At 35.6% G+C, this 26,672-nt stretch overlaps 5 protein-coding genes across 15 annotated transcripts; all 5 read left to right on the plus strand.

Annotated features, from left to right (window-relative positions):
- The first annotated feature begins 1,014 nt into the window (after window positions 1-1,014).
- Window positions 1,015-5,443, plus strand: LOC111008904 (Protein phosphatase 2C family protein). 3 transcript variants are annotated; one of them, XM_022281779.2, is made up of 5 exons: window positions 1,015-1,191; window positions 1,710-2,634; window positions 3,138-3,462; window positions 3,966-4,115; window positions 4,865-5,443. In XM_022281779.2, exons 2-5 carry the CDS (start codon window positions 1,889-1,891, stop codon window positions 5,159-5,161), a joined length of 1,518 nt encoding a protein of 505 aa, XP_022137471.1. In that variant the 5' UTR covers window positions 1,015-1,191; window positions 1,710-1,888; the 3' UTR covers window positions 5,162-5,443. The 3 variants fall into 3 exon arrangements, with proteins under 3 accessions (XP_022137471.1, XP_022137480.1, XP_087975839.1); XM_022281788.2 differs by having other exon boundaries at window positions 1,747-2,634; XM_088119713.1 differs by lacking the exon at window positions 1,015-1,191 and adding an exon at window positions 1,226-1,247.
- An 885-nt stretch (window positions 5,444-6,328) lies between these two features.
- LOC111011616 (arabinosyltransferase RRA3) lies at window positions 6,329-9,088 on the plus strand. The gene is made up of 2 exons (XM_022285465.2): window positions 6,329-6,862; window positions 7,689-9,088. Exons 1-2 carry the CDS (start codon window positions 6,695-6,697, stop codon window positions 8,802-8,804), a joined length of 1,284 nt encoding a protein of 427 aa, XP_022141157.1. The 5' UTR covers window positions 6,329-6,694; the 3' UTR covers window positions 8,805-9,088.
- Window positions 9,089-9,232: 144 nt separating this feature from the next.
- On the plus strand, window positions 9,233-14,668 carry JAC1 (J-domain protein required for chloroplast accumulation response 1). Of its 6 annotated transcripts, XM_022285453.2 has the most exons (10): window positions 9,233-10,140; window positions 11,023-11,136; window positions 11,257-11,885; window positions 11,961-12,364; window positions 12,488-12,578; window positions 13,141-13,208; window positions 13,349-13,408; window positions 13,494-13,571; window positions 14,152-14,328; window positions 14,457-14,668. In XM_022285453.2, exons 1-10 carry the CDS (start codon window positions 9,677-9,679, stop codon window positions 14,493-14,495), a joined length of 2,124 nt encoding a protein of 707 aa, XP_022141145.1. In that variant the 5' UTR covers window positions 9,233-9,676; the 3' UTR covers window positions 14,496-14,668. The 6 variants fall into 6 exon arrangements, with proteins under 6 accessions (XP_022141145.1, XP_022141115.1, XP_022141128.1 ...); XM_022285423.2 differs by having other exon boundaries at window positions 11,023-11,885; XM_022285436.2 differs by having other exon boundaries at window positions 11,023-11,885; window positions 13,349-13,384.
- Window positions 14,669-17,091: 2,423 nt separating this feature from the next.
- LOC111011623 (DNA glycosylase superfamily protein) lies at window positions 17,092-21,425 on the plus strand. 3 transcript variants are annotated; one of them, XR_015788842.1, is made up of 6 exons: window positions 17,106-18,126; window positions 18,970-19,111; window positions 19,213-19,354; window positions 19,521-19,880; window positions 20,102-20,170; window positions 21,112-21,425. XR_015788842.1 is itself a non-coding variant. In XM_088119714.1 (4 exons), the coding sequence occupies exons 1-4, from the start codon at window positions 17,742-17,744 to the stop codon at window positions 19,472-19,474; spliced, it is 717 nt and encodes a 238-aa protein (XP_087975840.1). In that variant the 5' UTR covers window positions 17,092-17,741; the 3' UTR covers window positions 19,475-19,565. The 3 variants fall into 3 exon arrangements, 2 of the variants coding, with proteins under 2 accessions (XP_087975840.1, XP_022141169.1); XM_088119714.1 differs by lacking the exons at window positions 20,102-20,170; window positions 21,112-21,425 and having other exon boundaries at window positions 17,092-18,126; window positions 19,427-19,565; XM_022285477.2 differs by lacking the exons at window positions 20,102-20,170; window positions 21,112-21,425 and having other exon boundaries at window positions 17,109-18,126; window positions 19,521-20,056.
- A 1,784-nt stretch (window positions 21,426-23,209) lies between these two features.
- On the plus strand, window positions 23,210-25,768 carry LOC111013658 (histone deacetylase complex subunit). Of its 2 annotated transcripts, none has more exons than XM_022289280.2 (6): window positions 23,210-23,653; window positions 24,222-24,348; window positions 24,759-24,898; window positions 25,005-25,064; window positions 25,167-25,235; window positions 25,396-25,768. In XM_022289280.2, the coding sequence occupies exons 1-6, from the start codon at window positions 23,453-23,455 to the stop codon at window positions 25,465-25,467; spliced, it is 669 nt and encodes a 222-aa protein (XP_022144972.1). In that variant the 5' UTR covers window positions 23,210-23,452; the 3' UTR covers window positions 25,468-25,768. The 2 variants fall into 2 exon arrangements, with proteins under 2 accessions (XP_022144972.1, XP_022144205.1); XM_022288513.2 differs by having other exon boundaries at window positions 23,212-23,653; window positions 25,002-25,064.
- Window positions 25,769-26,672: the final 904 nt, after the last annotated feature.

Below are 26,672 nucleotides of genomic sequence, written 5' to 3' on the forward strand. Positions count from 1 at the left end.
TTTACTTTTCCAATATCATGTTAAAGTGTATCTTTTTAGTTTTTTTAAAATGAATTTGTTTGCTAATAATTTTCTCATAGCTTCTTATTACAATATTTGTAAATTACCAAAACACCATTTTATTGTTCCCTTTTAATTATGCTACGGAATGAAGAACTAAGAGGTCACCCAATGAAATATTGTTCCAAGCGTGCTTAATTTTGTAAGAACTGTGTAGTTCTTGCAATTGAATTACAAGCATTTTCTTAATCACGCTTCAATGATATCAGAATCCTTTTTATTTAGATGTGTATCAGTTCATTCATGTACCCGTGATAATCAATTGAGCTATGCTTTTTGTTAAAAATAAAATATTATTTAAATATATAGCGCAAAAATACTTTTTGGTCTCTGCTCGCCATAGTTCTTCTCATTTTCGTTCCCATCGTCATTAAGTTCCATATATCCAACATTAAAAAAATGAAGGGGAACGTTCGAAGCGTTCGTCTTCTAAATCTAGACACGAGAAACGCTTCTTTGTTATAGAATCGTGTTTTTCGTCCATATTTAAACAAAGTTCTCTGACGAGTTACAAGATAATGGATAGAGGAATTACTCAACTAATCTGAAAGGCAATTTAAAACCATTTTATAAACTTGACCAAAATATCCCCTTTATAACCATTTATTTTGTTACATTTATATATTATGCTGCAAAATTTGCGTTTTCTTTTTATAAAAATAAATAAGTTTTTTATTTTGGCCCCAACTGATTTTGTGATAAAGACATTTACTCCCAAATTAGCCATAGCCACTGTCTCATGGTCGTTTCCTGCACCAGACGTGTAACCACTAACAACAAGCGAAAGACGACCAGGGGATTGGCTAGGCCGGACTACCCAAAATACCCCCACCAAGATTCTAACCAACGAACGAGAACAAAGACATTTTCGTAAATAACACGCTTGCCCCTGTACTCCACTCTCAAGATCGGTCAAACGATACAGCGCCGAGCGTGTTAACAATAAATCTTGACTTGATTATATAATAAAATAAATACCAATTCGAATAAATTCGGGCGTTAGGGTTTTTAGATTGCGTCGGCTCCATAGAAATTTCTGGATTCAATCTCACATTCTCCTGTCAATTCTGTTCGCAGGGAAGGTCCTACTGCTACACAGGGGCCGAGCCACTCTTTTGCATAATTTCGGAGGTTCGTTTTTTCAGTTTTGCTCCATGGAAGCTTTTGAGATGGTGTCCGCCATCCAGGTCGCTGTAATTAGGGTTTCGATTTAGTTTTCATATGATTGAAGTTCCCTAGTTGAATATTGTTCCCGTATTGTCGGCGATTTTAAGTTTATCTATTTTTGGGTTATCACTTTCGAATACGTGCGTCATGTTTTATCTTTAGTTTAGTGTTAATAAGTGTATTTCCGCTTTTTTAGGAACAATCTTATGCGTTCCAACTTTCCACTAGTTCATGGATTTTTAACGAATATTTATCTCAAGAGAGGAAGAAAGTTATTTGTGCAATTGGTGCTAAAATGTTTAAAACTAGTTACTGTTGGGATCGGTCAGTAAATTTATTTTACTTGGCTAGGATTTATGGTATCAAATTTGCTGTTCATGCGATTGGGTAACGATGATTACAGAATAGGTTTTAGCTTGCTTTAGTATGAAATAAACGTGCTCGTATTTCTTTACTCATTTAGTGAACTTTTGACCTAGCAGGTTCTAATTTTCTGGAACATATTGACATGTTAATCAGGGGAAGTAATATGCATCAAGTAATTTGAAAATAGATGTTCTGGGACTGGGAGGAATGGTATTATTTCTCATACAAAGTTGTAGCAGTTGCATTCTGCACAGGAGAAGAATCAAAGAGAGGCCCTTCTGTTTAAGGGGCTAACATGCCATCTAATTATATGTCAAAACTACGAGCACCAGTTCAGTTTCTAGGGTGGGAAGGCGGATTAAAAAGTTCACTGGAACTGCTTCTTGGGCATCAAAAACTGTTGTGTGGCAATTCTAGTCTGTTTCACTCAGTACCTTATTCCTCACTTACAGAGTTGCATGCTTTCTTAAGACCTAGCACTATTTCTGGAGCTAGTTCAGAGCTAGTTAATCGTAAGAGGAATATCTCAGTTCTTGGAGCAGTTTCTCGCACATTTTCTATTCCTTCTGTGTCAGGCCCCGCTTTTCAGATCTGTGGATATCACATTGATTGTGCCACTACTGAATCCAATCAATATTCAACTCACAGCAAGTTTCAAGATAAACCAATGGCTGCTTGTGGTTCTAGAGCTGCCACACTTGGTGAATGTTCTCTTGATAGTTTAAGTTTTAGGAATGCGTACTTGTCTTCTTCAGCGATGAGTGCTAGTATTTTTTTTAACAATAAAAGTGTTGATTGCTGTCGAAAAGCCAGTATGAGTTTGAAAAATCAAGAGCAGCCTAGCAGTAACGTGATATATGGATACTTCACTTACAATATTGCAAAAAGGTTTTGCAGTAGTTATCTGCATGCTCAGTCGGGAGCAAGAGATCTTCATAGTTCACCAACTTCTCACTTTGCTGCTGGTACTGCCCCCAATGTGTCATTTGATAATTCTGCACGGGAGGAACAACTTTCCAACTCTACTGATTCATCTGAACAGTATGTTCTTTATCAGATTCCTTGTTTAAATTCAAAATATTATGGTTTAAATGCTTAGTTTAGAGCACTTTACAACTTGGGGCTTAACTTACAAGATCGAATGCTCATGAATGTCGTTGTCATCTGTACTTGTTCTTGCCTCAGAGATTGCAGTGATCCCTTGGACTTGAATGATTTAGAGATATGTGTCATATTCAGTAATTTATTTGGTCATCCAATCCTGTCATTAGTGACCCAACTATTGAGGATAAAATGTGAATACTATTGACCTTTTCAGGCTTGATATTATTTTCTGATTAAAAAGAATCTACGGTTTTTTATGAATTATCCAATATCGTTCCATAAGATGTTTTATTGTTCTTTGATCTCATAATGGAACTCTTGTACTTGCTCAATATTTCCGACACAAAGTATGCTGAGGTCCCTCCCTTCTTTTAAGTGACGGTGTGCAGTTTGAATGCAAGTGTTCCTTATTCCTTAATTTTCTACTATGTTGTTTACAGGAAGATCCCGTCAGGCAAATCCTTGAAACTAGTTTCTGGATCATGCTATCTGCCCCACCCTGATAAAGAAGATACTGGTGGAGAGGACGCTCATTTTATCTGTGTGGATGAACATGCAATAGGGGTGGCTGATGGTGTGGGTGGTTGGGCAGATCTTGGTGTAGATGCTGGACTGTATTCCCGAGAACTCATGTCTAATTCAGTTGGTGCAGTTCAAGAAGAGCCCAAGGGCTCAATTGATCCAGCTAGAGTATTGGAGAAGGCTCACTCAAAAACTAAAGCCAAAGGTTCCTCCACTGCCTGTATCATAGCGCTTACTGAACAAGTATGTTGTTTCAAAACACCAAAGTTTCACACTCTTCCATTTATTGTTCAAGTAATAGAAAATAAAAGGAGAACATAAAAACAAATGGGCGTGAAAGTAGGAGGATGATCGCCTTTTTTTTTGGAGACCAAATTCTCTGTTTTGAATTTTGAGACTCTCGATTTGGTGATTAATTATAAGGTTTATTTTTCTTAACCAAAATAATTTCTGAAAGTTTCTACTTATTTGGGGATTATAGCCTAAGTCGTCCAAGTTTTAACTTCTGGGTGGAATATATAACAAGAGAAAAGTCTTTAATGTCTTCTAGAGCTGCTACCACATGCAAAATTTTCCTCTAGAGGAGCTCGATACTTCAGATATATAATAAGAAATAGTATCTGCTAATAATTTTATGGCTGATTTCTGTACCAAGTGTTAGCTTATTTATTTCATCTTACAAGGATGTCCAGTAGGTCTTTGTTTTATTATTGCAAGATAGGTAATCGTGTAAGATATCACTGCAGGGTCTCCATGCAATCAATTTAGGAGACAGTGGATTTATGGTGGTTAGAGACGGATGCACTATCTTTAGATCTCCTGTGCAGCAGCATGATTTTAACTTCACCTTTCAACTGGAGAGTGGAAACAATGGAGATTTGCCCAGCTCTGGACAGGTTAGTATGCTCATCAGCTTCGTTGCCAGCTGTAGTTATATTTCCTGTTCTGATTTAGGAACTTGGTGATATTCTTAGCGAGTTACTTAACATATGCATTTATGTCAGATTAATAATCCCCTCCCCTTATACCAATCTGCCAACTGCCGTTCGAGATAATATGTAAGGCAGTGCCAAAACCTATATAAATATGTGAATAACCTCACATATTATAAAGGTTTGGATTTGGACTTCCTCAAACATGATCATTTGGAATATAAATTGATATAGTTTCCCATATATAGTATAGATCTTGGGACTGCCTTACATATTGTTGTTTTATTTTTTAGTAGAAGTTGAGATAGGTGGGATGGTAATTTTCTTATGTGGGCTTTTTCCTCAGACAGCTTAAATCTCAATCAGTTTTCTGCTATTTGTTTTAACTGTTGATGTATCAATTGGGTACTATGTCTTCGCCCGTTCCTTGTATGTCTTTATCTTCCTATTGATACATTCTTACTTCTTCATTTCCACCTTAAAAAATGAAAGAGAAATGACAAGTTTAGCATGCTCGAATTTGTATTTTTGTATTTTTCTTCAATGTTAAGGTATTTGAATAATTTTTGTTCGTAGAGCACTATCCTAGTTGCTTTATGAATTTACATTTACAGCGACCGGAGTTAGCATCCCCTCAAAAAATGAGTTTTATTTGGTTACTTTCTGGCAATAACTTTAACTTGATGATAATGGAGTTATCAAAATTGATTCAGGTTTTCTCCGTTCCTGTTGCTCCTGGAGATGTCATTATTGCTGGCACTGATGGGCTCTTCGATAACTTATACAACAACGAGATCACCGCAGTGGTGGTTCATGCCATGAGAGCAGGCTTAGGCTCTCAGGTGACTGCCCAGAAGATAGCTGCTCTCGCACGCCAGCGAGCTCAAGACAAAGACCGGCAAACACCTTTCTCCACTGCTGCTCAAGATGCTGGGTTCCGATATTATGGTGGCAAGCTTGACGACATCACCGTCGTCGTGTCGTATGTTACCAGCTCTAACGATCCGTGAGTGCCTCGAATATCTTCTCCCATATTTGCCTCAGCACGCTTCTGTATATAATCTTTTTCGCATTATTATTAGTAATGCTTGTTGTATCTAAGCATTCCATTGAACTATCTCAACTCTTGTCATGTTAAAGAGTGGACGATGACCCCTTTTGTATGTGAAAAAATCAGAGGCGCGAGCCATCCCCAAGTTTGAATGGTTGTATCTTTTTTTTCTACTTCCATCTGAAACCTTTTGTGCTCATCTGATGCCGTATTTGAACAAGAGACAAAAGTTCAAGGTTTATTTGGTTGTTTTTTCCTTCCCCTTTCTCCAGAAATATTTATATTTTAAATGTTCACCTAGAAGTGATCTTGTGCGGCCTTTTTTCCCCTCCCCAAGTTAACAATCTTTTTTGTTCATTCGTGGAACTTGGAAATACGATTTTTGGTCATAAGGTTGAATTCTGACTTGCTGCTACAATGTGGGTAGTTCTATGACTATGACAGTGACTCGTGTCATGTTTTGAAGACAAAACATCTTTGATGCCATTGGCCGAGTGAGGTGAGGTGGAGTGGAGTTGGAAAGTCCGTCTCTCCTAGATCTTTAGGAGGAAGGTTTTTTCCTTTTTCAAATCACTATTCAACTCTCTCTCTCTTATATTTCTTCAAGTGAGTCTTGCACGCTCACACATTTTTTCCTCTTTGCATAGGGTCACACCTTTACCTTTCTTCCCTACATCAATTTGGTAGGTCCGACAATTTCTTTATTTTTTCCTTTCATAAATTTGGTGGGTCTTTCAATACGTTCAATTTTAAGAATGATAATATAATTGTTTTTTTTCTAATTTTCTGAAATTTACGTTGCATGAGCAACATCGTGCTCGAACATAAGGCTTCATGTCCTTGCCATTACATCATCCCAAGGACAGGAAAGAAAAACCTCTAGGTGCATAAATACTTGGAGGGTAGCAATTAAATTAACAACATTTATGGGGCAATTAATCTTGATATGGAACTTTTAAGGAGGGGCATAAATGGAAGAAAAACCTCTAGGTGGGGGTGTTCTGTATTAGGCCCTAGGCCCAGGCCCAGGCCCAGGCCCAAGTTGAATATAGACTTGTAGAATCCAGAGTGGGACCAAGCCCATTAAACAGTGGTCATAAATTTAGTGAAGGTCCAAGGTTAGGGTGTTATGCAATGAAAGGCAACTAAATGACGAAAGCAACTCCAGAAGAAGAAGAACAACTCTGGATCTTCTTCTGTCATCCCATTCCCATTTTCTCTCCCTTTCCGGTCTGAACCACGACAAAATAGAAGTCGCACTCCTCTCTCTTTCCTTCAAATTCCGATGATCAGAATCTCCGGTGCGCTGAGATAACTGAAAATACCACACCACCATTGCCATATTTATGGATTCGTAACTGTCCGTTCCTTCTACTTGAAGGAAACGCCCAATCTTTAAAACTCGAAGAAGCAGGATTCTTCGTTTTTTTCGTTTAAAGTGGTTTCTATACCCTGCTGCTTCACTCACTCGGAGCTGCGCCTGGATTTCTATATGGCCGGTCGTAAGGACAAAGCTCAGTCAGCTCGCGTGTCTCGGGTTGCCGTCGCTATCGGAATCGGAATTCTAATTGGGTGTGTTTTTGCTTTCTTACATCCTCATGGGTTTTTCGACTCTGATCTGCCTATCCGAAACCGTCGACTCGGGAAATCGGAGTTCCAGGTTTGGTACTTGTTGCCCTAATTCCCGTTTCTGTGCGATTCTGAATTTATTTCCAATTTGAATTCTTATTTATCGTTTCTGATAGCGGCATGAATCTGAATGGGCAAATACGTATTTAGAGAAAATTCTAATTAATCTCTTACCACGGCTGAGGGAGTGAACTTTAACCTTAGACTTTCAATCTCATAAAATTGAGTGGTGAGGTTAATACTGAATTAGTTAAATTTTCAGATTTTTAGCTAGCACGAGCGTTATTGTGGCTGGATCAGTAATTCTGGTGGTTGTGTATAGTTTTTACTTGGGTTTATATTTTCTTGGTTGGATTGTGTATTTCTTTTGAGTTTGTACTTCTTAAAAAGTGAACGTTAAAATTGACTCACTGAATTGAGTAAGTACGAGTACTAGTTCTTATGATAACTATTCTACAGGATTAACCTTTTGGAGGCTCTGGTAATTCAGAACATTTCCATGTTCCAAAAATATTACACGTACAGTAGAGGCTCAACTGAATTCAGTCTTTTCATTTCAATTAAGAAGATGAACGTAACATTATCTAATGATCTTTTTCAGTTTATTTCTAGCTTTATTACGCTGTGCCTCGAGCTTAATTGAGTAAATCTTGAGTGGGCATGGAGTATTTACTCAGTTTGGACTTGCTACGAAAGTTTGTTCCAGGAACGTCCACTGGTTTATTATCTTAAACTTGGTACTTAAGAGATTAACTGCACTGAATATTGATGGTATCTTTAGTCTTTCCGAGATCACAGATGCGACAAAGGAAGCTTTTTGTATATCCTTAATTTCCCAACTTTTCCCTCTTTTACAGGTTCAGTCTTCTTCCCCATGTGAATCTTCGGAGCGGTTCAAGATGCTTAAAGGTGATGTTGTTTCAATATTAGATAAGAACTCCCTGTTGGAGAAGCGTATCAGGGATTTAACAAGGGAGCTGAGGATAGTGGAACAAGCGAAAGATCATGCACAGAAGCAATATTTGGCGCTTGGTGAAAATCACAAGGCTGGTCCGTTTGGTACTGTCAAGGGTCTTAGAACCAACCCTACCGTAATCCCTGATGAATCCGTGAATCCTCGACTGGCAAAACTCTTGGAGAAAGTTGCTGTTAATAAAGAGCTTATTGTGACACTTGCAAATTCTAATGTAAAACCCATGTTGGAGGTCTGGTTTACCAGCATCAAGAAAGTCGGCATACCAAATTATTTAGTCGTGGCTCTGGACGACCAGACAGAAGATCTCTGCATATCCCAAGATGTTCCTGTCTACAAGAGAGATCCAGACAAGAGCATTGATTCGGTTGGAAAGGGAGGAGGCAACCATGAAGTCTCTGCATTGAAGTTTCGCATTCTGAGGGAGTTCTTGCAACTTGGATACAGTGTTCTTCTCTCGGACGTTGATATAGTCTACATACAGAACCCTTTTGATCATCTCTACCGTGATTCAGATGTGGAGTCAATGAGCGATGGTCACAACAACATGACAGCTTATGGATACAATGATGTATTTGATGAACCCGCCATGGGTTGGGCTCGATACGCACACACTATGAGAATATGGGTTTACAACTCTGGTTTCTTCTTCATTAGGCCTACACTTCCTTCATTTGAGCTTTTAGATCGTGTCGCGACTCGGCTTTCTCAAGAAAAGGCATGGGACCAAGCTGTGTTTAACGAGGAACTCTTTTTTCCTTCACGTCCTGGATGCGACGGCCTTCACGCCTCCAAGAGAACCATGGATATGTATCTCTTCATGAACAGTAAGGTACTCTTCAAGACCGTTCGGAAGGATGCGAGACTCAGACAGTTGAAACCCGTCATTGTTCATATAAATTACCATCCCAACAAATATCCTAGAATGAAAGCAGTCGTAGAATTCTTCGTCAATGGTAAGCAAAACGCTCTGGACTCATTCCCAGATGGTTCTGAATGACAAGACCCTCCTGTAGCACACATCATCACAGAGCCGAGTTTTAAACAATTCAGCTGCTACAAGAAAGATTCATTTGATAATCATCCCTTCAGAAAAAAAGAAAGCACTGCAAACAATTCACCTGTTATTCTCTTCTCCGAGGTTTTTGCCGATGTACTTCTGTAAGAACATCGGTAACGATGTAACTAAGATTGAGAAAACTTTATCTTCTGCAAAAGGAAAAAATTTCCTTGACTTATTACACCATTATGGGTCTATGTTATTGTTCTTCCATGTGTTTGTAAGGTTGTTTGCTCGTGTAATGTGCCCATAATGTTGAACCAAAAATCATGTGCCAGTGACAATCTCACTGTGACGACAGCTTGTCTTTCCTAACTTTTGGCACTATCTGTAGAAGAGAAGAGACTTCGAATTAATGGACATCACAAAAATTTCAGATGAATGGCCACCAAGAGAATTTTAATTGGTCTGCGCAGCCTAATTCCAAAAAACCAGCCTAATGACCCTTCTTTATTTGGCAGGAGTTCCTTCTTATCCAATATCCACAAAATCAAATCTTCTCCAACTGCTTGTGTGGCTTAAATCCCAGATGGCTCCCTGAGTCAGCCCCACTTTTGTCTTCTTCTTCTGTGTTTTCGTTTTCCACAACTTCTGTTTTCTCCTCTGAAGGCTTTTTTTCCTCTATATCATGCTTTCAACTTCCTCTGCAACTGTTTTTAGAGAAATTGAGATACCTTGAGGAGGAACTCGCGGGTTCGCCATTCCCGCCAATTGTCATTTGAAATTGAAGCGGCTGAAGTAAGAATTAGCTAGGGAGGAGGATTTTTTTTTTTTTTTTCCCTGGGGGAGATGGGGGTTTGTTGAGGGAGGAAATGGAGAAATTGTCGCAGAGAGAGAGCACTCTTTTGGGTTATTCACTTCAGAGATCATTCACGAACCCTTCTTCATCGCCTAGGGCTCCGTATCGTAACTCAGACGATGTTGATTTTCACGACGTGTTCGGTGGCCCTCCGAGAAGGCGGTCGTCGGTTAACGAGGCGCGGTACAGCTTCACGGAGACGGTGGATTCCTTCGCATTGAGAGGCGGGGACGGTGAAGCGCCGCCGTGGTCCGGTTTGAATGAGAAACCGGTGTTCGGAGAAGAAGGTGGTCACGCGCGGCGATTTCCGAGCGATGATTTTTACGATGATATCTTTAAGGGCGATGAATCGGCGGCTTCTTCACCACGCCGAGACGTTTTCTCTTCGATTTCGGATTCGAGGGTTCTGAGTCCGGCTAGGCCTCTTCCACCTCCGGCAGAGCCCTTCGGAAGTTCTTCCCTCCCTGCCCAATTAAGGTTCTTCTTCACTTGGCTTAATTTTCTTACATTATTACGTTTCTAAAGGGAAGTTACTTTTTTTTCTTTTTTCTAAGTGTCCGAATTTTCAAAAACTACACTGTAGCATAGAACATCGTAAATTAATTTTTTTAAATTTTAGGGTTACATTAGATGTTTTTTTAAAGAACAACAAAGCTATGCTCATATTGGGATGTTTGGTCTCTAAATTTAATTGTGTTTAATAAGCTTTTAAATTTAGAAAAGTGAATGATGTAAAAATTAAAAAAAAAAAATTAGAAAAGTGAACATCTGTTCTTTTCTAAAAAATAAAGTGTTCAATAACTTCTTAATATTTTGATAAATTTCTAAACTTAAAAAAATATTTAATTTTTTTAATAAGTTACTGAATTGAATTTTAAATTTTATGTTCAATAAATTTCTAAACTTTTAATTTATGTATATTTGATTTATATGATATTTTTTAAAGCAAAATTTAAATTCATCAAATTTTTAACAATTTTTAAAATTTAGGTAAAATTGAAAGTTTAAAGGAGTCTAAGGAGCTAAACTAGTTAAGGTAGATAGGTTAAATTGTCCCTCATGCATTTTGCTAACACTCAAGGGTAGATGAGGAAAAAGGAAATTAAAAAAAAAACGTGAAATTTGATGACTGAAGTGATGATTTAATCAAGATTTAGCTAATAACTCGGATCAAAACGATGGAGAAAACAGGCAATGATCATGGATTTCATCCCTAAACTTTATGAGCGGCTAATTTTCTAAGCTTTGATGAATGAATGGGCTCTTTGTATCTAGTCTTGATGTTCTTGTGGCTCCGGCTGCCATGTGATAGATATTTTTGTTAACGTCTTACTTCTGTTCTTCTGTTTCTTGTGCCAGCCTACCATCAAGATCGGCCAAAGGGACTGACCTGCCAGCGTTTGGATCGACTTCTCCGAACCCGTTCAGAAACAAGGACAGTGTTTCAAATGGAAGCCATACAAATTCTTCTAGGTTCGCTCTCTCTAGATTTTCTTCTAGCACATCGAGCCATCGTCACGAGGATCTTAAAAGCGATTACAATTCGTCTGATCGTACTGGTCTTCTGTCATCTGAATTCCAACATCTTAGCAGTGAGGAAGCATCATCCTTCAGAAAGTCTGATAATACATTGAGTGGGAACAGTTCAACCAAAGAAGTAGATAGTTTAGAAGATTCAACTGCAGGTGGTCAGTTTCAGTTTCATTTCTCAATCTACAAATGGGCAAGCAAAGGGGTGCCTCTGATGATGCCACTGAGAGGAGGGAACGCTTCGAGATTAAGAGAAAAAGCTATGCTTCGGAGAAGCTCGAGCTCAACGGATAGGGTAGCGAAGGAGAAGAATGAGATGCAGTCCCCTACGTCGACTATACATAATATTGATTTTCCTCCCATTTTTCATGAAACAACTAATCTCAATGATGAAAAAGGAACTGGTTTACTGCCTGACATTGATGCTGAAGATCAAAGAAGGCCCGGTCGAAGTTTTGAGCAAACAAATTCAGCTGCACCTTCAGGAAACTTGAGCAGACAGAGTTCTCGTAAGGGTGTTGGTAGTGATAACATCATGAACCAAACAGGGGAAAAGGTAAGACCTCGTTCTTTGTCCGAGACCATTCCGAGTGAAAAAGCAGAGAAAAAGACCGCTCTGATTACAAATGAAGATCAAAAGCAGGAACGTAAATCTCTAAGTTCCTTCCTACTCTATAATGATGATGAACAAGGTATGTTCTATTGCGACACAACTTCCTTTCGTGTTTGTTTTATATGGTTCTCATTACCGGTCTTATTTTGTGCAGGTGAAGAAGGGATATCTAAAGAGTATCGTAAAGAGGTAACCGCGGCAAAAAGTGACAAGAAATCATCTATGCCTTCGGATTTAAGTAGCAGCCCAAAGAAACAGGACAAAAAAACTTCACCGAGAAATCCAGAAGTAAAAAAATCCAGTTTCCAAAGTTCAGACACGGAATCTGGACATAACATTGGCAGAAAAAAAGTTGGTGGAAAAATCTCGGAGTTTGTTAAGATTTTCAACCAAGAACCTGCTCCAAAATCCCGAGATGTAGTTGACTCAGAAAACGATACCTCTACAAGGAAACAAGAAGGAATTTCAAAAGCTCAAATTGAAGCAACTGTCAAAAAAATAAGCAAGGATGAGAAAGAGAAACCTAAGTTGAATATCAATACAGATGCTTCCATCAAGGTACTGATTAAAAATAAATCAACCATCTCTAGCAGATATGACTCACGCTCTTTTACTCCATTGAAGATAAGGATTGGTAAGTAAAAAATATTCTTGATGATCCTTAATTTTCAATCTTTGTAGGTAAATGATGTTCTAAAGCAGTCAGTGGATGATCACTCTGCTAAAAAGACTTATAGCTCCAATTCTTCCAAAGAGGATAGCTCAGTACCAGGTTAGTCATAGTAGTCTAATTGGGGCTTGGTGCAACAACACCTAGAAATAAACAAAGTTGTAAATGTTCGGAAATATTGACACGAAATGGACTCTAATCTTTTAGGTAATTCTCAGTTTTATGTATAAAAATATTTCAATGATGTTAAAATTTGTTGGCAAAAAGTTGAAATATCATTAAATTATTCAGATGCCACTTGACCTGTGAAATCCAACTCACTCGACAAAATTCATTTCTTTCCAATGGCACGTTCAAGTATGTCCACATGTTAACAAAATAATAACTTAAACTACAAATTAACTTTTGATTAACAAACTTTAACACATTTTTCTGTGGAACCACTCAATTGAGAATTTTTAGTACATTAAAGGTATAATTGAAAGTTCAAAAAGATTCTGGGCAAAGTTGAGAAAAATCTTATTTACCAAAAAATGAAATAGAAGTTATGTTGTTCTCACGCCAAATTTTCATCCAGTGTATCTTATTTGTCTGTTTTTGTTTGATTACACATATACTATTAAAGATTCAATCATCTGATAACAATTTTATTTCTTTATATCAGTTCACATTCCCGTTGTCTCTAAGCCTAAAGTGCCAGATATGGAGGAGCCATTCCAAGAGAATTTCATGGTATGTTAAATAGATTCTATCTAGTTTTTTGCACACAAAATGCTTAGATCCCATATGGACTGAATTCTTTGTATTGGTCATCTCCTTTCTTATTCCATACCTAACTATCTAACAAGCTGATTCGGTTGGTTTGTGATCAGGTAAAGGAGTTACCACAAGAGTACGAGAGGGAAAAGGTGAACAATCTCGAAGAATTCCGAGTAATGCATCTCAAATTAAATACATGTATTTGTTGTTATTGCAGCATGTGAGGAAGTAAACCAATACGAACTTCTTATGATGCAGGCTATCGATGCTAAAATACAACAATGGTCAAACGGGAAGGAAGGGAATATACGTTCGCTACTATCAACTTTGCAATCTGTGAGACTCTTATCTTATTAGCTATGTTGGTTGGCAAGCAATTTACATGGTCTTAGATGCTTTGCTTCACCATTTACATTTTTTAACTCGAGAAGAACATTTTGGTTAAATTTCAAGTCTGATCTCTGAACTTTCAAAATTATGTTTATTTAATTCAGTTTAAAAGTTTTTAATAGGTCCCAACATTTTTAATTTTGTGTCTAATAGATCCCTTATCATTAACTTGAGTAGTTTAACACTTCATAACATGGTTACTGTATTATTTTTAAGGATTACTTGATGAGTTGATTTTGAGCTTGTTAGGTATTTGGTGGTGCAAATTTTAAAATTGCTGGTAGGGACCTATTAGAAACTTTTAAAAGTAAAAGGATGAAATAGACATGTAAATTTGAAAGTTAAGAGACTTATTAGAAACTTTTTAAAGTACATGAGTGAACTAAATTGATACAACCCTTCAAGTTCATGGACTAAACTTATAATTTAACTGAGCGTTTCCTGTGATTATTACATCTGTAGTTCATTCTCGAGATCTACGCTCGACGTTTCTTCAATTTCTATAAACTATTGGTTGGTGTGCAAGGTTCTTTGGCCTAAGAGCGGTTGGAAACCCGTCCCTCTTGTGGATATAATCGAAGGAAGTGCAGTCAAAAGATCTTATCAGAAAGCTCTGTTATACCTACACCCTGATAAGCTACAACAGAAGGGTGCTTCATCAGATCAGAAGTATATAGCAGCAAAAGTTTTTGATATATTACAGGTATTCAAGTTTAATTCTGCATACCAAATTCAGACAGAACCAAACATAAATTGTCTCTTTAACCGTTGTGTTTCATTAATCTTAACGAAAGCCAAATAGTTTTGAGGTTTTTCTTTGGATCCATGTAGGAGGCTTGGACTCATTTCAGTACGATGAGTGGATTATGATATCATGAAATCACAGCATTAAGGAAATGAGGTGCGCACAAACAAGTGTCTATATTCAGCTTTTTAAAGTGTTATTTGCATTTACATACGTAGAAATATTGAAATGTTCTTTAATATAGAAAATAAAATTGAAATATTTTCGTTTATTGATTACAGAATAATGCTTTTCATTATACCCATTGCCCTTTGATAGACATCTGTAATGTAATATAATATTGTAAAAAGAAAAAAATAAAGACTTGGAAAAATATGGGAAATAATTTGATTGGAGAATGCCATGGATAAAGGCCTTTTGAAATAGAAGTTCATTGGGGCTTGGTGGGTCAAAATGTTGGAATGAAAGGAAGTTTTTTATTTTTTTAAAATATATAAATGTAAAGATGGGGGTTAAACTTCCGACCTTTTGGTCTTGGATATATATCCTAAGTTGGTTTCGAATGAAAATAAAACTTGTTATATTGCCAACATCTTTAATTGCACTCAAATTATTTCTCTTGTTTCTGCACTTTTAAAAGTTCTAAATATTTTTAACTTCTACCTCATCAATTTTAATGGTCCTACTACTCAATTCATGAGGTTAAAAAATTAATCGATCGTATTAACATCATGTCAATCAAATGGCAGTCGAGAACTATTGGTACCTTACAAAGGAAAGTTTAAATAATTGTAAATAATATTTTTGTCGTAGCAATTTAGACTTTTGTTTATTTTAAATCTTATACTTTCGAAATATTTATTTTGGTTTTGTAATTTTAATTTTGGTTCATTTTAGTCCTTATATTCTTAAAATGTTTATTTTTGTCTTTGTACTTTTACAAAGTGATTAATTTGGTCTCTATTTGTAAAATTTTAGTACATTTTATATATGATAGAAATATTTTAATATAAATTTATAGCTATATTTCAAGAATTTAATGAGTAAAATATCAGGTTAAAATTATGAATCACAAGAAATTTGATAAAAGTAAAAATAAAATGATCAAAATAGTTACTTTTTAAAAATACAATTCGAAAGTAAAGATACTAAAATGAACTAAAGTTGGAAATACATAAATAAAAAAATAAATTAAAATTAAAAATACATGGACTAAAATAAATATTTGGAAGTCTAGGTACTAAAATTTTTATCACAATGAGTTGCAAACAGAAAGTAATTAAACAAAAATAAAAATAGAAAATCAAAGTCGATGAATAAACTAAAACTTTCAATATTATCTTAAAAATTAAAAAAAAAAAAAAAACTCTATGGTAGGGGCAAAATTGGCAGAAACAGAAAAAGACGACGTAAACTACGGGGGCAAAGCTCAGTTTTCTGAATTTGGGCCGCGAATAGATGGGCTCAGAACTAAAGATTTAAAATGATGAAGCCCATGAATAAGGAAGCGGCCCACTAAATCAAAATTTTGCAGATGATCCCATTTTTCTTTAATGGAGGTAGCCGTTGGTTACCCACTATTGTTGTTCTTTTTGTATTGTCTGGTGCGGGTGAGGGGTGAGGAACTTTTGGATTCTTTTTGTAAACGGTAAGGAAGTTGGCCATATACAACGCGACACGTGTGCTTTTTAAGTTTTTTCCACATCAACAACTGACTGTGACCCTTTGCCAAAGCCTTCCTTTGCCATTTCCAACTTCCTTCCACAAATACCCCCATTCCCATTTATACCCTTCCACGTCTTCACAAATCACGACCTATCCCTCTCCATTTTTCAAATATTCGTTTTATTAGCATTTCATTGTTGTTATATTATAAATTAGCCTAAAAAACTCAGGGGTGTGCCTGGTTTAATTTTAAAAAATAATCAACTAATTCTAATTCTAATAACTTGTTGGTATCAATTACTATCACAGATATGAGCCGCAAATAAAACCAACAAATAAAGATTTCACGTAACATGATTTAAGAGTAGTTCTTCCATGTAAATTAAAAACATACAACGCATAAAAAATTTACAAAAAGACGACGTGTGAAATACATTTTAAATTGAATATTTTTTATTTTTTTGGTATATTTACCTTCATTTCCTTTAGTTACTTTACTTTTTTGTGTCACTTAATCATGCAAATCATTACTCCTAATTTAATTAACATGTCACATCAACATTCAAGTAATGAAATTAACAACATAGGTTTATTAAAAAGAAAGTTTAAAACGACTTAAGGATATAATAAAAATTGAAACCTTTTTTAATTATCAAAATTGACAAACTAAGTTTGAAATCTGCATTTATTATTTGGAGTAGATGACTTATGACTTAATTATTTACCCTTTTTAAACTATACATTTTTTATTTTCTAACACATTTACCCAATGGGCAAGTAGACTGACATGTGCTCTTAATATAATGTTGAAATATTAACTTATTCCTCCAAAAATATTAAATTACTATTAGTCCTTTGGAGGTAAATCAATGGTTTGACTTAGCTGAAAATTATATCTATATATTTTATATATTTATTGAGTTTAATAATAAGTAGAGGGGATAGTTTGATCATCTAACTTAGTTACAATAGATTAGTTATTTGAATTATTCTTAAGTTATATTTTATTTTTAATCAGATAGACTTAATTGAGTTGGTAAAATTCTACGGGTGTTGTTATTTAAAAAAAAAATATATCAAATAACATACTCACCTACATTATTTTCACAATATATAATGCAAAAAATTAAAATAATAACAATGTCCTAATATCATTGAATTGTAGAAATAAAAGGGCAAGGGGAATTCTCTTGCCTTTCCATTTTCCAATGAATTACGTAAATAGACTTAAATAAGGTACACCGTTCATTTTTCTTCAATTTTATATGAGAATGGTTCAAATGTAAATATTGATGGTACGTAGGGGTAAATTGGGTTATTGGGCCATCCTACGTGAAGACAAATCGGTTAAAGTCCATCTCCACGTGTGCATTGTCACCGGCTATTGCAGGTTTCCCGTCCAAATCCAAAGCGAGCCTTCCGCTTAAAATTCCTCTCAACAATCGACCCGTTTCTTCGTCGTTCTCCGCCCACAGAGTCTCTGTTCTCTCTCTCTCTGTTACGCCCTTCTGTTCTGCTTCTGCACTGCCAAACCCTAGGGCTTTCTCGCAAGTATTTTCCCCTTCATCATCAATAATCCCTACATTTTCGTCTCGAAATCGCCTAGTTGTCTTGAAATTTTGACGTTCCCGGAGATAGCTTCGTTTTGATTCAGACCGAATTCGATTTTAGAAGGAATTTACGCGGACGGATATCTTTCTTGAGCAATGTATGTGGCTGCGAAGTTCCGATCGCACGCTAAGCCGGTTTTGGAGTCCCGAGCAATTCTTGGACCCGGCGGGAACAGAGATAGGGTCCCTGAGAAGCCGAGATGCAAACACGAGACGACGTTGACGAAGACGGAGAAGCAGAACAAGGCACTTCCGGCGGTTCCGGATTCGGTTATTCGGGATAATGTCTCCGTCGGTAGTTCATGTTCTTCCGATTCTTTATCAAGCAACTATTCGGCCAAATTGTTGAATCCGAAAGTGAAGCCCTACGCCGTGAAACCTGTAAAGGCTGTTGCTGCCGGCAGTGAGGCAGACGCAACCACAACGTCCCCCAGGCACTCCGTTCCGCGTAAACGGTGTGATTGGATAACGCCTTATTCTGGTAAGCAAGCTTAAGCTCTGTTTGTCATTGACTATTACTTGCTTTAACTAATTAAGTAGAATCTTCTGGTTGTTGAGAAAGTGATGGATATGAGAAGGATAAGAAACAAATGGGAATTTCTATTCCGAACATAAAATTTGTTTAATCTCGATTTAATTATCATATTGTAATTTGTACTTGCACTGCAGTCTTTTTCTTTTTTCTTTTTTTAATGCAATTAAATTCATATTTTATTAAGAGGAGAACATCAGAGCACTGTTAATATATAGATTTAGAATAATAATAATCAAATTACTTAGAATAAATATTTCGGTTAGGTACGTTCTAAAAAATATATAAAACTGAGTTTTCTGTTTATTAATCATTAATCGATTTTGAGATAATGTGGTGACCTACCAACCTGAGTATAATTTCTTAAAAAAAAAAAAGAAAGAAAAGTGGTGCATAATACAAATAATTATACATTTATGTTGAGGGTTAGATGTTTGAATCTTTTTTAATATTTTTACTTTGATAATTAAATCGCATTTAATTAGCATTTTTTTTCTAATTTTATGTTTGTATCATACTTATTTGTTCACAATTTCTTTGACATACAACTTTCTTAAAACCACCTTCAATCGTTTAGCCAAATTTCAAAATAATAAGTTTTTTTTAATTACTTTAGTTTTCAAAATTTGACTTAGATTTAAAAAATGTTTTTGAAAGATAGAAGGAAAACATGGATGAAATGAGTGTTTGTAAAACAAAATAGTTATCAAATTAGATATAAAGTAACCCTTTCATTTTGAATTTTAATATCTTTTTAATCTTGTAATGTAATATGATGGTTTCTTGTGGTAGACCCACTTTACATCGCTTTTCATGACGAAGAATGGGGAGTCCCAATTCATGATGACAAGAAGCTGTTTGAGTTACTTGTATTATCACAAGCCTTAGCAGAACTTACTTGGCCCTCGATTCTTAGCAAGAGAGACGTATTTAGGTATACTTCTATTTCTTATTTTTGGCCCAAAACTTCTATAAAAATATCGGCTCCCTAAAAGTATAATGTTCTGAGGATGCTATTACTTCTCGTCTTGGCAGGAAAGTTTTTAATGATTTTGACCCATCTTCCATCGCTAAGTTCACAGAGAATGAGTTTGCAACACTAAAAGTTAATGGCATCCAGGTTCTGACTGAACCAAAGCTTCGTGCAATCGTGGAGAATGCTAATCAAGTACTCAAGGTATTGCATTTTTCATTTTTGTTAAGCTTTAGCACTTTCCTGCCTATTGTTAAAAGCCAAAGCCATCCACAGGAGGAAGGCGTTTGGCAGTCTCAACTTCCATCACTTTCAAGTGGTTGATAGCTGAATCTCTACGTTTTCATTGCCTTTTTACCCCACTTCACAGATTCAACAGGAATTTGGTTCCTTTAGCAACTACTGTTGGAGCTTTGTTAACAAGAAGCCTATACGAAACAGATTTCGATATGCTCGTCAAGTACCCGTAAAGACGCCGAAAGCAGAGTCCATGAGCAAGGATCTGATCCGGAGAGGGTTCCGATGTGTCGGGCCAACCGTGGTTTATTCCTTCATGCAGGTTACCGGAATTGTCAACGATCACTTGGTGAATTGCTTCAGATATCAAGAATGTGATGCAAATGTAAAAGACGATATGAAACCAAGAGTAGAAGATCTGAGGTTGGAGTTGCATAACGGAGCTTCGGAGAAGCCTTGCTTGTCAAGATCTTGACTAGATTGAAGAAGAAAGGTTATCTCTAACTAATCTTACAAATCACTGTAATAAAATGTCGCTGATGTTGAACACGTGTAGTGCTGAGTAGTTACGTTTGAGTTCGTTTTTGTTCAGAATTTATAATTTGCCTTCTTTGTAGATGTATTAACATTGATTTTATGCATGATTTAATTGTAATTTGTATTAACAGACGACAAACCCATGTTGGTTTCCTGTAATTATTTCTGAAACTGCAGAATGTGCTTTCCTTGGTCGAGCAGAAGAAAAAGGGCATTCATCTCAAATGTCAAAGCTCGCTCCCTTTGGTAAAAATTTTTTATTATTATTTTTGTTTCTGATTCTTTAAATTGCGCTTGATTTGTGCTTTTCACATTAAATTTTAAAAATAAAATTAAGTTTTTATAGGTTTTTTTTTATTTTTAAAAATTGGCTTGGATTTTTATACGTCTTTAAATAATAGATATCAATGTGGAAGTAGTGTTTATAAACTTAATTTTTTAGAACAAAATCATAATGATTATTAAATGAAATTCAAGATGTAAAGCATTTTGCACGATAAACTAGGTTTGAGTTTTGTTTTTGTTTCTTAACTTGCATTTTTTAAAATTATATTTTAATCTCAACCTTTTGTAACTAATTTTAGTCTTTGTGCTTGACAAATATAGCTTAGAGTTAAAAAATCCATCAAACAATTAATTTGAGTGCTAAAGAAAGGAACTATTCTTTTTAATTTAGTAACTAAAAACATATTTGTAAAATCTTAGAGAGCTACTATCATCTCTATCATTCTTTTTACCAAAATTTTGAATAAATTACCAACAATGCAAAACAATTCAACTTAAATATTGCATAGTTTGGAATCATTACCATCATTAAAGTCGATAATTTGATATTTACTTTTAATTTCATCAAACTAAAACTTAAATTTAGAAGAACGATTTTCCCTCTCAATACAACAAAAACGAGGTGGAAATTTGAAAAAAATGAGTAAATGCCTTTGTCGCCTAACTATGCTAGTAAACTTAAAAGTACAATTAATACCTCCTCAAAATCGAAAAACATAGCTTGCTCCTAAACCAACCAATAAAAACACTACAAAATTAAGCTACAAAAATGCCCTAACTGAATTGTGAAAATACTGAAACCATTTACAGTTTTGATTAAGGATTTAGAAATACAATGTTTAAAAAATTTTGAAGTTGAAAAAAGAAAATGAAGAAAATAAATTGATGGTTGAAATTGATAGGTCGGAAGGGGGAGTGGATGACACAAGAGATACAGCTTTCGTCGGCTTTATACGTTGAAGGAAGGGACAATCTTTCTTCGTTTTGGTAATGGATAAAGCTATCGTTATCCATCCAATCCACTGTCGTTTCGATAATCGACGGTCCACGATTCCTTATTTTGGCGGGAATACATCCGACGGATGGGAATCCCCCTTGGCCCTTCCTTTTCAACGTCTGCGCGCCAACGAATATGATATAATCCCCAACTGTGACAAATTTTTATACCACGGCCCCCTTGCACCAATACGTATATTATATGTATATATTAAATAATTTTACAAACAAAAAAAAATTAAATTAACCATTTCACTTTTAAAAATACTTTTTTTTAGTACAACATATGGGATGAGGGATCAGACTCACAATCTCTTTGTTGGAAGTATATGTCAATTACCGTTGAGCTATGCTCGTTTTGACTCACTTCTAAAAATATTAATTAGATTTTTTTTTCTGAATTTTAACATTGGCTACCTTTTATTTTCACACGAGGTTTTGATATAAATTTAAAATAAAAAATTGTATAATTTTCATGTATCCGGTCATAATATTTAAAAATTAGATTAAAAAAAATATTCTAATAAACATGTAATCTAGAATTTCTCAGCGAAAAAAACATGTGGTCCAAAATAAGTTTGATTATACCATATACAAATTCTACTTTATGATCGTCGGTAAATAAATAAAAATTACTAATGTGATTAAAAGTTTCATTTTGATCATCGTAGTCCTAAAATTTTAGATTCGTTCTTTATAGTTAGATTGATTTTCACAAATTATTTACCTTATTTTCCGACATGGTACATTTTCTATTAACCGACAATGATTCATTGTGTTTATATTTAACTAATCGTGTTAAATGACTGTATTACATTTTAAACTGAATAACAAGTAGGGAAAAATAGATTGATTTTAAGATAGAAAAAAATCAGTATGAAAGAGACAATTACGAAAACTAACAAAATAATAAGACCAAATTGAATTAAACAATAGAACCCACCCAACCCAAATACTATGATCAAGACAAAACTGAAGTAAAACTAAAACTATTAGTCGAAATTATGACTGTAACCAAATCTAACTTATTAGCCAAATATTAAAAAAAAAATACAGTTATTAAAGCTCTTAGGGTCATTTAAAAAAATTATATATGTTTTAACTTATCATTTCTTTTGTACATTCCTCATTTTCCTTCAAAACACATTTTAGTTTCCAGCAAAATTTAAAAAACAAATATTTTGAAGATAGCAAAGAAATTTCCAGACAGCAACAAACGGAATGGTTAACATACCAATTATTATTTAAATGCCAAGATATCCAAAACAATTAATTCACAAACATTAATGATTAAACAAAATAGAAATATGAAGAAGAAGATACAGTGTTCGAAAGGACACCAAGTTGATGAGACCGACAGTACAAAAGCTGTGGGTTCCAACGTAATTTCAGGCAGCATTCGTTTTGGTTGACTAATGTCTGGTTCTCTCTAATCCAACCCCCCTCTCTCTTTTTTTATTTTCTTTCTTAAATTCCAACATTCATTAATAAATATTAACCCAAAAAAAAAAAAGGAAAAAAAAAAACAGCACTTACAGCTACAAGTTTTCTGCTGGCTTCCGTGTCCACAGACACTGAAATAATATCATCAGGGGTAGTCTCGTCATTTCACCTCTCACCCCTGTCGCCTTGCCTGCCACATTACCTGTATCCAAAAACCGCTAGCGGTTTTGCATCCTGTCGAGTTTCTTACAACAAACGTAATTACCACATTTTTCCCTCTTTTTTTTCATAAAGAAAAAAGGACAAAATAAAATCGTAAGGGAAATTTCTTTTTCCCCCTTTTTTTTTTTGGATATATTCGATTGCTTTACTGTGATTTTTTTAAGAGGGGGAGAAGGAGATATTATTTTAAAGGCGCGATTAATAGGAATAATAAAAAAGATGATTTTTGGTAAAGAATTGTGGAGAGTGATATATTTTTTACGTGGCGTCCTGTGATTGGTTGCTTTGACGACGTCGGGATTCGTAGCAATACACCAATTAAATAATACAAGTCACTCTCAATTTCTCTCTCTCACATAAAGCACACACTTTCTCTCTCCTCTCTCTCTCTCTTACTCTGCTCTGTGTTTGTTGTCAACGAAAAATCCCAAAATTTATCAGCGATTTCGCTGTCTCTTGCCGCTGAAATTCCCGGAAACATGCTACAAACTGCATGATCTTTCTGTTTCGTGCAATTTCGGAGCTCTTTAACCCTCTAATTTTGCGGTATTCGCTCGCAATTGATCGCTGGCGAACTCGGGAATGCTTGAAGCAGTAGAGAGCTCCGTCAATGGCGGCTTCTCGCAGCTGCAGAGCAGTGGCGATAGTAGTGAGGAGGAGCTCTCCGTTCTACCTCGCCATACCAAAGTGGTCGTCACCGGAAACAACCGCACCAAATCGGTGCTCGTTGGACTCCAAGGCGTCGTTAAGAAGGCCGTTGGTTTGGGCGGGTGGCATTGGCTGGTACGTCTCTCTCTCTCTCTCTCGAATTAGCTTGGTTCTGTAATTCGACCTAGGGGATCAATTTCGAGTATCAATGCGGTTTTCCCCAATTCTCAATTAAGTTTCTTCCAAATTTTTTAATCAATTTTGTCGTGGATTCCAGTTATCATAGTTAGGTGAATTCGTTTCTTGCATCCGTTTGAAATTTATGAATTGGCTTTACATAGGGTTTCAATTTTGAGCTTTGAGATATGAAATGCATGTTCAATTTGACCTATGGATCTGGTTACTTGAGATGGGTTTTCTTCTTTTACAATGCAAAACTCTATTTAATGCGATGCGATTATGGATAATCTTGTGGAATATCAAGTCTCAAGTTTTTGAGTTCATAATTTCACGAATATCTCAGATTAGGTTTTAAATTAAGTTTGGATATTCTTCCAGTTAAGTTTTAAATTTGTTTCCATGTTAATCTAGCTGTCGCATTGATTTTAGAACAGTGCGATTGCTCTTTAGACTTCTTCAGGTCACCATGATTAGGTATATTCTAGGTTCAGCATTTAATTTTGGTATTAAAAAAAATCCTCAGGTTCTCACAAACGGCATAGAAGTTAAGTTACAGCGAAATGCCCTCAGCGTTATCGAAGCCCCAACTGGTCACGAGGATGATGATGATCTCGAATTCGAAAACTTGCAATGGAATGGATCAGATATGGGTGAGTTTGAACTGTGTTAATTCTTGTTCACTGGATTGAAAATTGAAAAATCACTATTGAATTGTGGATACTTCAAATGGATTAGATTGGTGAAGAATTTGATAAGCTGGCATCGATTAAACATAGCAAAAAAGGCACAAGGAAAGCTAGTTGTCGTCACTTTCCATTCGATTATGATTAGGGGAACTCATAATTAAAACGCTCCCTTGTTTGGAGTAATTGTTTCATTGGTCCACTGTAGTTGTTGTGGAATGATATGTTTTTTAGGAATAGTGGTTGAGGTTGGTACTTTGGATTCTTTGCTTATTCGCCTTTTACTTTATGTGAAATCTTGTTGCATCATTTATTCTCTCTTCTGGCCCCTCCCAATGCTTTTTTAACACAATGCTTTTGGTATTTTGATTTCCCAGCATCTGATGACACTCTAAAGTCCCATAGACCAAGACATAGGACACACAAATCGTCGGGATCGTCGCACAAAACTATCAGTCGATCCTTCTCTTATGAATCGCAGTCCAAGGGATCTATTTCCACCCCCCGTGGGTCCATGGTACTTAACAAACAGACAATTTGTTTTCCATGTCTTGAATTAAGATACTGTTAGGCTTGTAATCTATGTTCACGGGTCTTAATTAATGTCCTTCCCTGTACAGAAGGTTGACCTCGGTAAACTGGAGATGTCTGCTTTATGGAGATATTGGCGACACTTCAATCTCGTAAGTAACTGTTTATTTGATAAGCACGTATATAGTTTCGAGCATATGCCTTTTAAGCTGCAAGATTTTAGCACATAACAGAGATAATTCTATATCTTCTAGGTGGATGCTTTTCCTAACCCATCAAAAGAGCAGTTGGTGGATCTTGTTCAGAGGCATTTTATGTCACAGGTACACTCGAATTTCTCGGTCTAATCGTCTATTTTTCAATCGTCAATGATCATCACATATCTGTCTATCAGTTGTCACTCTTGTTAATGCATTCCTCGACACTGTAACGAATTGTACTACCATCCCATAACTCGTTTGTTTGTTCACAATGCTTGTGCAGCAACTCGATGAGTTGCAGGTGATTGTTGGGTTCGTCCATGCTGCAAAGAGACTCAAAACTGTGTGCAAATGACGATGAGCAAGGGCTGTAACACCAAGCTCATTCATCCATTTCTAACCCTGAAAAACACCGGTACCCGAAATTCCCATTTCCCCGCAACATTGACGATCTCTGTAATATAAGTATCCTGGCTTGTTGTTGAGGTATCCATTACCCTTTTGTTAGTGTAATTATGGTAGATAAACATAGTATATAATATATATATATATATATATAATGTACGTATGACTGGTTAATAGACCTAAGAAACAACCGAGAAGTCCTTTGTGACTTTGTTTTTTCGAAACCTCGAATGAATGCTGACTTGGGAGAAGAGTGGGTATCTTCAAATGAATCTGTGTGGTATATTCCTTCAATGCTTTAATTTGTTTGTCGTTCGTTTTTATTATATGAAACAGTGATGAATCCGACCAAAAAGTGTTCCTAAACGACAGCCAATTACACAAGTTTAATCGTAGGTTATATGAATTGAAGCTTCATGAGGCCTAAATGACTCAGCGTTTACAAAATGTTAGAGGGCCAAGTCTTGAAATGAAATTTGCTTTTAATCAAACAAGTTTGGTCTAATCCTTAAAAAAAAAGGCTCTTATGACTATTTGAAGATGAACAATGCAGATAAAAATGGAAAAAAAAAATTTATTTTATTTTTAATAAGAAAGTGTAGGTAAAAAGAGAGAAAAGAATTGTGAAAAAAAGAAAAGAAATAGTGAGCTGTCAACGTCTTATTCAATGCGGATTTAAATTCAAAAAATCAAAAGATCTTTAGAATCCAAAGTGGGTCCCGCTCACGTTTTGCTGTCGATTTCCATTTAATTCTATCTGGTAAAGGGCAGTCCCCCACTATTTCCTATAAATTTCGATTTATTTTTTGCCTATTTCATCATCCCTTCCCTTGTTTGGCAAATTTTCTTATATTTTTCCCCTCATCCACTGGGGATTTTTTTAAATAATAAAACAATAAAAAATGTTTGATTCACTAGTTAGATTTAAGAATCAAATTTTTTCGTGAGGCAGAGAATCGAATCTTCAACCTAAGTAAAGATGATAAGTATCTTATTGTTAAATTATGTTCGGATTGGTTTAGACTTAACAATTATCGACTAAAACGTTCCTTATTTGTCAACAAGTTGAAATTTCTATTTAAATTTTTGAGATTTCTTTTTATACAAGGTAAGAAAATTAATTATATGAGAAAGTCAATTAGTTATTAAATTCAA

Source organism: Momordica charantia, assembly GCF_013281855.1.
Source record: "Momordica charantia cultivar OHB3-1 chromosome 11 unlocalized genomic scaffold, Mcharantia_2.0 BLBB01000011.1, whole genome shotgun sequence".
Taxonomy (NCBI): domain Eukaryota; kingdom Viridiplantae; phylum Streptophyta; class Magnoliopsida; order Cucurbitales; family Cucurbitaceae; genus Momordica; species Momordica charantia.

Bases quoted from the DNA above. Each gene is read 5' to 3' on its own strand.
- LOC111008904 (XM_022281779.2), top strand. From the start codon at position 1,889: ATGCCATCTAATTATATGTCAAAACTACGAGCACCAGTTCAGTTTCTA. The intron at 2,635-3,137 runs GTATGTTCTTTA...TGTTGTTTACAG, and splicing joins TCTACTGATTCATCTGAACA to GAAGATCCCGTCAGGCAAAT. The intron at 3,463-3,965 runs GTATGTTGTTTC...ATATCACTGCAG, and splicing joins TCATAGCGCTTACTGAACAA to GGTCTCCATGCAATCAATTT.
- LOC111011616 (XM_022285465.2), top strand. From the start codon at position 6,695: ATGGCCGGTCGTAAGGACAAAGCTCAGTCAGCTCGCGTGTCTCGGGTT. The intron at 6,863-7,688 runs GTTTGGTACTTG...CCTCTTTTACAG, and splicing joins TCGGGAAATCGGAGTTCCAG to GTTCAGTCTTCTTCCCCATG.
- JAC1 (XM_088119710.1), top strand. From the start codon at position 9,677: ATGGAGAAATTGTCGCAGAGAGAGAGCACTCTTTTGGGTTATTCACTT. The intron at 12,579-13,140 runs GTTAGTCATAGT...TCTTTATATCAG, and splicing joins AGAGGATAGCTCAGTACCAG to TTCACATTCCCGTTGTCTCT. The intron at 13,409-13,493 runs GTAATGCATCTC...CTTATGATGCAG, and splicing joins ACAATCTCGAAGAATTCCGA to GCTATCGATGCTAAAATACA.
- LOC111011623 (XM_022285477.2), top strand. From the start codon at position 17,742: ATGTATGTGGCTGCGAAGTTCCGATCGCACGCTAAGCCGGTTTTGGAG. The intron at 18,127-18,969 runs GTAAGCAAGCTT...TTCTTGTGGTAG, and splicing joins TTGGATAACGCCTTATTCTG to ACCCACTTTACATCGCTTTT. The intron at 19,112-19,212 runs GTATACTTCTAT...TCGTCTTGGCAG, and splicing joins AGCAAGAGAGACGTATTTAG to GAAAGTTTTTAATGATTTTG.
- LOC111013658 (XM_022288513.2), top strand. From the start codon at position 23,453: ATGCTTGAAGCAGTAGAGAGCTCCGTCAATGGCGGCTTCTCGCAGCTG. The intron at 24,899-25,001 runs GTACTTAACAAA...TTCCCTGTACAG, and splicing joins CCACCCCCCGTGGGTCCATG to AAGGTTGACCTCGGTAAACT. The intron at 25,236-25,395 runs GTACACTCGAAT...ATGCTTGTGCAG, and splicing joins AGAGGCATTTTATGTCACAG to CAACTCGATGAGTTGCAGGT.